The following is a 9,774-nucleotide window of genomic DNA, read 5'->3' as shown; positions in this document are numbered from 1 at the left end:
CTCAGGAAGGGCTTAGGTATTCAGTGACTTGTAGAGGAACAGAACCAGAATTGTTGGTGCTACACAGAGAATTCATGGCTTCTATGTGTGCATAACCACAAGGACAGAAAAACTCCAGTTTTTTACCTTAAGATTTCAGGTACATGGTTAGCTCACACCGTTCTGGAGGCTCATTCTGGTAAGCCAAGTTCAACTCTCAGAACCCACACAGCAGCTTACAACCATCTATAACTCCAGTTCTTGGGGAGCCAATATCCTCTCCTTGCTTCCACAGGTACCACACACATATGTGGTGCACCATCATACATGGCAGAAAAACTATACACACAAAGTTAAAAACAAAACACCAGTCAGGCAAAGAAGCCTGGGCTTGGCGCCTCCATAGAACTGTCAGTGGGTTCTAAACTGCAATCCATGAGGCTAACAGGAATTTTGTTTCATAAACTCATTTTCTGAAAGAGATCTGACAACTGAGATATGAATTGGTCCATTTGCTTTGTCTACAAAGCCAAGACTTTAGTTGGTCAGGAGCCCAAGCACTCCTGGAATATTTTGTGAGGTGATCATATGCCTTCACCATCATGTACCACAGTAGAGAACAGCAGTGTTCCACTCACTTGGCTGATTCAGATAGTAGTAGGCTGGCATTTTCTTTGATAACATCAGAAATTCTGTTTTGATAATAGAGCTCCCCCAGATAGTGCTGTATTTGGGCTTTGTAGCCTGTTTTTAGGCTTTTTTATGTGCATTGGTGCTTTGCCTGCCTGCGTGTGTGAGGTTGTCAAGATCTTGAAGTTTCAGTTGTGAGCTGCCATGTGGGTGCTAGGATTTGAGCCTGGTTCTCTGGAAGAGCAGCCAGTGCTCTTAACCACTGAGCCATCTCCCCAGCCTAGTAGACTCACTGTGCTGAAAACTTGTTTGTTCTGTCCTAATGTCTGGTGAGGTCACTCACCCAACAAATCCAGTCACTGCTTGAGCAGGTCACCACAGATGTCCCACACCAGTCACTCTGCACCACAGCTGGCAGAAGAATTTTGCTTATTCATTCTCACATTCAGGTGACAGCTTCTGTGAGTGACTGACTCTTTGACTAGCCAAGTTCCCAGCCTGGTCACTTGACTTGAGTCTCATTGTCTGTACCTTTTGGTAATCCCGTTTCCTATGCAGTCTTTTGTGAAAGGTAGGTTATATACATACACATAAACAAATGCCTGTGTGTACATGTGTGTATATATTTATTTCCCCACACTAAAGTTGTTCAGTGTGTGCTGGTCTGTCTGTTGTCCATGCTGTTTTCTAACCCCCCACCTTCCCCACCTTTTGTCAGCACCTGAAACAAACATTTTGTCTTCAAAATAAAAATTTATTCAATCTGTAACAAGAACATTGAATCTGCACATCTGCGCACAAGTTCACATTTAAAAACAGCGGAGCACATCAGTACTAATAAAAACAACTATGATACAAGTGGGACATCCCAACCACCAGGATTAAGGAAGGAGATGAGACCACTCATGTTCTGCTTCAAATGCCTCAGAAAGGTCCCAGAGATTCCAGGGAGCACCTGCTGTTAATAAAACGAGAGCATAGAGAAGTTTGGGATAGCCTGGTCGAAGGTAACAGTCAGTGCGAGTCTTTTGGACTTGTTTGGGTTTCAAGCAAGTCTTACAAAGCAAAGTTCAGAGGGGGTTGGGGGAGGGGAAGGCACCTTTAGCTATGCCAAGCAAATTACAGTCAAACCAAACCCAACCCATCAATTCCTAGTGGGCTACTGACTAGGGAACACCACGTCAGTTCCTTAGCTTTTCATTTGGGGCATTTGCTCTCTGTGGGCAGGATGCCGCCACTGTCACTGGCATCCATGTGAAGACAGAAGGCAGCACCAGCCCGAGTCCTGGGGTGGGGGTGGGGCTCTTCAAGCTGATAAGGGGTGATTCCAGTTTAGAAATCCCGTCCTAGATCTCTGGGGCACTGAGATGAGGCTGGTTCTCTTCACAGCTGAAGCCAGGCCTAGTCACCTCTGCTCCAGGCTGAAGCAGTACAGAAGCACCTTGCAGTAGCTCTTCATGGCATCAAGAGGTCCCGAGCCCTGGGGAGAGGAGGGTGCAGCTTCCTGCTTTGCTGGAAGGCCTTTTCCTGATACGGGTGCCAGATGAGTCGAGGCGACACGTGTACTTAGGTCCAATACATGCTTCATCTTTTGGAAGGGATAACGAAGTCTATGATCTTTTTTTAAGTTGGACTGGTGCTGAAACAACGGAATGTCACCTTGTCTACCATTAAAAAGCAAAAACCAAACAACCATACTACCCATTCACCATCACAACCATCACTATGGAGACACACCAGCACTGAGAAAAGACTGCTGGACTCCAGTACAGGACACAGATGGAGAGCAGCTCCACATCTGACCCACTTATCCACAAGGGCTGACAAGAGTATGGCATTTTCTCTGGGGGAGGACTCATAGGACAGCCATGGCTTCAGTGCCCGAGGCCACCACGATGATGCATATTTTAATACTCACAAAGTAAACAAAGTATCCACAGATAGTTGTTTGAAAAAGCCAATAAAAATGGCTTTTCTTTAAAATGCCCTTAAAACTTTTTGCATAATGCTTTCTTAGAAAATAAAAAACCCAACTCTCACAGAACATCTTTACTGAAAGACCCTCAAGTGCAGAGTCCTGTGAGCCACTGTGTCAGAGGAAGTGTCTGGGCTCAGGAGCAGGAGGCCTTGGAGCCTGGGACGTGTCCCCAGGCTGTCCCTGGAGCTTTTATAGTTCCCAGAATGAGAAGGAAGGAAATAGCAGCAGAGATGAAGGTACAGTGGGAAAAACACTAGAGATGCTGAAGGGGCAGGAGTACAGGACAGGAACACGTGTTAAAACGAGCAAGGGGCAACCAAACTGAGATGAGGTCTTCCCAACTGTACTGTGTCCACACCACCCACTGCTGCTCTTTCCAAAAACAACAAAGGGCTGGGGGTCTCTCCCTATACTCAGAAATAGCTCAATATAGTCAGGCTACCGCTTCAACCCTGCCTGCTCCTGGGGCTGTTAGCCCAGACACTGAAATGTCAGCTCCCCCAAGTGCTCACATGTGTGCTTACACACTTTTCCAGACCTACTGATGAGACTACAGTGGTCTAAAAACAGCAGAGAGAGAGACAGAGGCATTGAGCAAGAAGTCAGGAGGTCAAGGTTTGTCCTGCTCAGCAGTTTGTCAGAGTCAGGCCCAGGCTTTCCATGAACAGAAAAAAGAGAGAGACAAACTGAAATGATCAAATGCTAAAGTCAAGTCTTCAACAGCTTACTACGCATCTGCCTTAACCATAAACATGACTTAGGAGCAACCCAAGTGTTGGGGTTTGGAGGGCTGGCAAGACCCTTTGGCATGGCTGAATCATAGACTCTGTGTGGAAGATACCTAGGCAGGTGAGTTCAATGATAAGGAATACAATTAAGAAGACAGCAGAAGATGGTTTCTTTCATTCTTTAAACCTTGAAAACAAAAACAGGTGTTGTTGTCTGTCTGTCTGTCCCTCTGCCCCCTAGTGCCCTCATTGGGCATTTTTTCAGTCTCTGCTGTGAGAGACACAGTGAAGCCATTCTATACTGGGAGATGAGAGAGCAGCGTCCATTGCTGATAATGTGTAGCATATTGGTGTTACTGTTTCTGAGACAGGGTCTCACTCTGTACCTCAAGTTGGCATCCAGTTCATAGTAATCCTCCTGCCTCAGCCTCCCAAGTGCTAGGGTTACAGATATGAGCCACTACACCCAGCCTTTATTATTATTTTTTGGGTGATGCACTCTCTCTACCTTGATGTAAACACTCCTCACCCTATCATAATTTCTTGTCCTCCCATTATACTGGTAGCAGATGGGTCCTGGAATCCACCATCTTGCCTCCCAAGCCTCCCTCGCACTGATACATCCCACCTAATGAGACAGCACACAAATATCTGGGACTCTTCACAAAGCTGTGACATTTAAAGGGACTAGGAAAGACAGCACAAATCTATATGACTTCTACACCACACGTTATCAGCAGGTGGTCGCTAATTGCTTCCTGGCAGTAATGTCAGAACCAACCATGGCTTTGTATGCCAAGTAGACTCCCAGCTCTGGAGCACTTGAAAATGGAGGCAGTCTACCTTTCCTGTATCCTACTACCTGCTCCCTCCAAATTCTGTCTCTAAAGATAATCTGTGTGTCTTTTTCCAATTAGGGCTATGATGAATTAAAAACCTAAGTCCCTGGCTCCTACCCAGACAATCCTCAGCAATGTGGATATCAACAAAAGCAAGCAGGAGGCAAGTCTGTAGCCCTCTTCAGTTCTGTTGAGCTGTGGGTACCTCCAGATGTTTTCTGTACTATGCTCAGGGGCACGTCTCCAGCAGGCAGTCCAGCGTTAAAGAGCGGCAGGACAGCAACAAAGCAACGGTATCCTAAATGGAATCTGTGCCCTTGGCCGAGCGCTGAGCCGCCCCAGCCTCTCAGCCTCACTTTGGGAGCTTCTAGTCTAGGCATCGAAGACACATATCTAGCTGTGCTTCAAGTACTGGCAAACAATGACCTGGGACTTCAGCCTCAGACAGAAGCCAGTGTTCAGTGTGATCTAGTGGGAGCCTGCAGGGGGTTCTTCTCAAGAGGAAGTACTTAATTTGGCAGGAGCTGGCTATGACAAGTTTTTATTTAAAACAAATAAAGATTTCTACCCAAAACTACCAGTTTATTTCTGGTGTTTCTCTCTTTTCCAGTTGCAACTCTACTCCTTAACAAGAATAAATCAAAAGACCCACAATATCAATCATGAAACATTAAAAAAGTGACATTATGTACATAAATACTGTGTATGAACTGTAGAGAAAAGACAAATCTAGGAAAAATTAGGGGAAAAAACTTGCGTCAAGTGTTAACAGGGATAACAGAAAAATTTGTGTTCAATAGGTTCTATGTATGTAATGTAACAATTAAAATATAACTTGTGGAACTAAGGGAAGGATGGGGAAACAGCAAGAGAGAAGAAATCAATTGGAAAACCACGACCATTAAACTCAGAAGGCCCACAGAATATTCAAGTAACAGGGTTAAAGCCCACAGCATGCACTCACTTTACAAGCACAGCCGACTTTGCTGTCTTTAAAGCCTGTTTCCAGGTCTTTAGTTGGGAGGCGGAGGCAGAGCCTGTCACTGGGCAGGCGGAGACCCGGCGGATGGGGCCAGGACTCACCTGCGTGGATTCCACTGGCCCCACAGTGACTCAGGGGCTGTGTTTCCACCTTTGACCCTACCTTCTCTCTTAATATATTTCTCTACAGATGACCTTGAATTTCGATTAGGGTTCCCTTTGACTTTCAGATTGTTTTCTTGGGGAAACTTAAAATATTTTGCTTCGTAGTTTCTGTCAGTAGGCCAATTATCACTCCCTTTTCTGTAATGATTGATGCATTTTGGAATATCAGAAGAAACGGAGTCTCAACTGCCTCTGAAAGCAGAGCAGAGCCTGCAACTTCATGTACTCCAGCGGAGGAGGGCGGAGTGAGGCTGAGAGCAGCCACATCCCTCTGCCCTTCAGCAAACAGGTCTCCTCAGGCCTGGGTGAGATTTCCAGTTCCCAGCTTCTGTGCCACCCACCCCATCTGTTTCTTTCCCTCAACCAAGCAGGCGTGTCTTTTCTCAGAGGGCAAAATGAGAAGAGACAGGTGGCAGTAGACTGAAAAACAGCAATTTGCCTTTGATAAAGGTGCTCTTTGAAAAAAATTTTTTTGAGGTTTGAATTTTTTAAAAATAAAAAAATGATAAAATGATCTTGTCATCCAAATCAGTACATGTACACACACGCACACATACATGCACGCACACACATGGAAAAACCCAAACCCTGCATGAGCCAGGAACAGTAAAATGACCAAAAATATTATAAAATTAACCAATAAAGTGCATGTTCCTTACATATTACACCGCCCCTTTAACAAACATTTTCTTAGAAAATCACGTGTATGGGCTCAGGATCACATGGTGTTATAGAAGGGGTTGGTTGTCCGTTTTTTATCATTTGCTCTTTTTAGTCTCCTAAGGGGGTGAGTTCTGCCATGCTGCTGACGGGGTGCCACAGCCAGCCCTGGAGAGGGGCCTGGATACTGCAGACCCTGTGTCTGTAGCAAAGGAAGGCCTCCTTCAGAACTAGTCAATTCTGGTCTTGCCTTGGGGAGCAAACACTGCTGACTGTAACCAAACTCTTTGGCATACTGCACATGGGGCCTCTCCACTGGCTTGCTCTGCACAACACACTCTGTTGTTTTGAGTTGCTCTACAAAATACTTGGTGGGCTGTGGGTTCGGGTGGGCACCTGGGCTTTCTGAGGGCTCATGGACCATCAAGGCATGCATGCCTGAGTCTGTTCTGAGGAAGGGCTGAAGCAATTTGAGATGAGGGGATTCTGAGGAGCCAAGCTCTCTATCCGGTAAGTAGTCTTTACAAAGGTCCAGGTAACCCAACTTGGCCAGCGAAACTGAGCGCCTCATTTGTGACGTTTTGGAGAACGCTGCCTGGAAGATGACTCGAGACTCAATTTCTTTAGCATGCTCCTTCACCACACCAGGGCCGTGGCTGAGATCTCTTATATTTTCACTACTAGAGCTATGTGGGATTCGACAGGCTTCCGGTGATGGATCCAGTTTTTTCGGTAACACGCCAACACTGTCACCAAGTTTGTTAATTAAACTTAGGTCTTCATTTGTTAATGGAGAGGACATGTGTGCCATTCCAGTACTACTGGAAAGGAAGTCCCCCTGGCTGTCCTCCCAGTTAACGTGCTCTGAAGACAGTCTGCTGTCTGTGGTACTGCTTTGCTCTGTGCAGCCTTCCAGGTGAAGCACAGAATGGCGATGCAAACAATCCAAGCTGACAGATGCTCCTTGGGTACTGCAACCGACCAAACGCGCTGGTGTCTTGAAGGGTGTGGATGGGCTGTCCCCTTTGTCTTGAGGGCTACTTAACATAGGGGTTGGGTCAATGAGCCTGTCATACTCAGAGGAAGAATGAGGCAGAGGTAGCACTTGGGGACGCAGAGAAACCTGACTGGGGTCCAGAGTCCTGTTCAGATTTTCATCCAGAGCGCAAAACATAGTGATAGACCTCTCCATCTTCACCTTCCTCAGCTCTTGCTTCGCACTCTCTTTGCTGGGTGCTGTCTCACCTCCTGGCTCAGTGTGATCAAGTGACGTAACTGTTGGTGTATACTCAATGATTTCTATTTTCTTGGGGAGGGGAAGAAGGGCGGCCTGTGTCTCACATTCCTGGTTTGAAACCACAGTCCTCTGCTTCCTCAGGTCTTCCTCCTGCTTCTTACTTCTCTCTGACCCCAGGCCGTCCTGAGGAGCTGGCGAGGGGTGATGCTCCAGCAGCTGGGGGGCTGCAGCAGCGGGATTATGCTCACAGTGGGACAGGGGTCCGGCCTCAGAACCACTGCACTTCCCTTTACCCTTGCTTGGCTCGGCTTCCTTGAGGGAAAATGAATGCTCTGGGGCGGTTTCATCGCTTTTCCATTTTGGCATTAGGTCTGCCACAGAAGTGTCATTCTTAGAGTTTTTGCGATTGGATAACGTGGGACCTGGAGAGGCTGTCCCATGGTTCTCCTGCTCTTGTCGCAAGCGCTCTTCAAACTCCAGGGTGGCTCGCCTCACAGACCCAGGGCACCACTTGGCACCAGGGTGCGTCCCTGGGCCCCAGTCATGTTCGCCCTCAACTGGTTCCTCTTCTTCCAAGTCTACTGTGGATGAGAGTGTGGGCAGACAGCCCTCCTCTGGGGCACACTTCCCCGAGTCTCTGGCTAGTTCTGGTTGGACACTACAGAAACTCTCATCCTGCTCCAAATGTCCAGGTTTGTTCTCAGGGCCTTGTACTCTCTCCAGGGGCAGCTCATGAATGGTGTTCTTCTTTGGTGTATGGCATGGGTTAGAGAGGATGTCTCCTTTTAACTGAACCTGCCCAACTCCTTGACTAATGGACTCAATTTCAGTGACAATTTCTTTGACTGAAATTGCATTTTCTGAGTGAGATTGCATGATGATGTCTGGGCTGACAAGTTCTGAGACTGCCTATGAAGAGAAAATAGTGAGATGGTTATGGTAAATTGCGGCCTCACCAAAATGCTAGTATTTCACTTAGTAATAACCCTGTGATCTGAGAGAACCTGTTTATGAGAACCTAAGTTATGGTTCCAAGTGCATAGGTTCACTGTGCTGTCAGACCACGGGAACAAAACAGGATTTATCATCAAGGCAGGAGGCAAAAAATGCATAAGGTATATCACTGTTTACTAAAGTTTGTTCTGTTTACTCAAGCAAGATTTTAATTCAGAACTTTGTTTTAAAATGTGCGAATAGCTATGGGGGCTATTATAATCCATATTTTCACAGTACTACTAGCTTCTAGGACTTAGACTATAAAGAAATAAATGAAACCTCTTCCTAGATGGGATATTAACTTCTAATGTGATAGTAACTTAACCAGGTGGTGATCCCAGTTCTTTCAAATGCTTGGTGGCCAGTTCAATATGCCCAGTATAAGACAGGGCAAGATGGCTGTGGCTGCCATCTGATGTATGATGTGAAGATTTATTGCTACTTTCTCTCTCCATAGCTTTCAACAGATCACCCACATTACTGTTCCTCCTGGCTGGGAGAATGTGCTTTGTATTTGATCTCACAATCTCTAAATTTCTCTCTTTTTTTCCTTTCTTTCAAGATTTTTAAGTCTTATGTGTAGTGTGTGAGTGTTTGCCTGCATGTATGTATGTGCACCATACACATGCCTAGTGCCCTCAAAGGTCAGGAGAATGCATCGGACCCTGGAAACAGAATTATGAATAGTTGAAGAGATGGAGAGATGGCTCAGTGGTTAAGAGCACTGATTGCTCTTCCAGAGGTCCTGAGTTCAAATCCCAGCAACCACATGGTGACTCACAACCATCTGTAATGGGATCTGATGTCCTCTTCTTGTGTGTCTGAAGACAGAGACACTGTATTTATACATAATAAATAAAAATCTTTAAAAAAAGAATTATGAATAGTTATTCACTACCATATAGGTGCTAGGAATCAAACCCAGGTCTTCTGCAAGAACAGGTACTTTAAACTGATAAGCCATTGCTCTAACCCTTTCCTTTCTCCCTCCCCCCCTCCCCCCTCCCTTCCCTCCTCCCCCATCCCAACAGGATTTCTCTGTGCAGCTGGCTGTCCTGGAGCTCACTCCCTCCCTCCATAGACCAGGCTCTGTCTGCTGAGTGCTGGGATTAAAGGCCTGTCACAGCCACCTCCGCCCACCCTCTCCAGCTCTTCCCTTTCCTTCCTGAGACAGGAGAACTCATTCCATAGACCAGGCTAGTCTTGAACTCAGAGGTCCGCTTGTCTCTGACTCTCGAGCACTAAGGTTAAAAGCATGTACCCTACACCTGGCAACAATCCCTCAGTTTTGTGTGGCTCCTTCTGGGGAAAGTAGACTTGGCTTAGCCAGCCACTTCCCTCAGCAGCCTTAGAACCCTTCTTCTCAAGGGAATCCCTCTCCTCCTTTACAGGGTAGATATTTACTCCTGTCCAAGGTAACAATGCCCATCGATTTAGGACAGGACACACCCTCCCCGAAAATCAGGTCCCACTGCAAAAAAAAAAAAAAAAAAAAAAAAAAAATTAACTTCAAAAATCTATGCATGGTCCTTTAAAAGTCAGTACATTATGACTGTCAGGCTCTTGTTAACATTTTATGTA

At 46.2% G+C, this 9,774-nt stretch overlaps 1 protein-coding gene across 2 annotated transcripts in view; it reads right to left on the bottom strand.

Annotated features, from left to right (window-relative positions):
- Positions 1–1,342: 1,342 nt before the first annotated feature.
- Positions 1,343–9,774, bottom strand: part of Ssh2 (slingshot protein phosphatase 2) — a 241,452-nt gene continuing 233,020 nt past the window's right edge. For both annotated transcript variants that reach the window (XM_032911738.1, XM_032911736.1), the window contains one exon: positions 1,343–8,106. In XM_032911738.1, the coding sequence (XP_032767629.1) occupies positions 6,019–8,106 (2,088 nt within the window). In that variant the 3' untranslated portion in view covers positions 1,343–6,018. The remainder of the gene's footprint in view (positions 8,107–9,774) is intronic.

Source organism: Rattus rattus, chromosome 9 (assembly GCF_011064425.1).
Source record: "Rattus rattus isolate New Zealand chromosome 9, Rrattus_CSIRO_v1, whole genome shotgun sequence".
NCBI lineage: Eukaryota > Metazoa > Chordata > Mammalia > Rodentia > Muridae > Rattus > Rattus rattus.
This window is presented reverse-complemented; position numbering and strand designations above follow the sequence as displayed.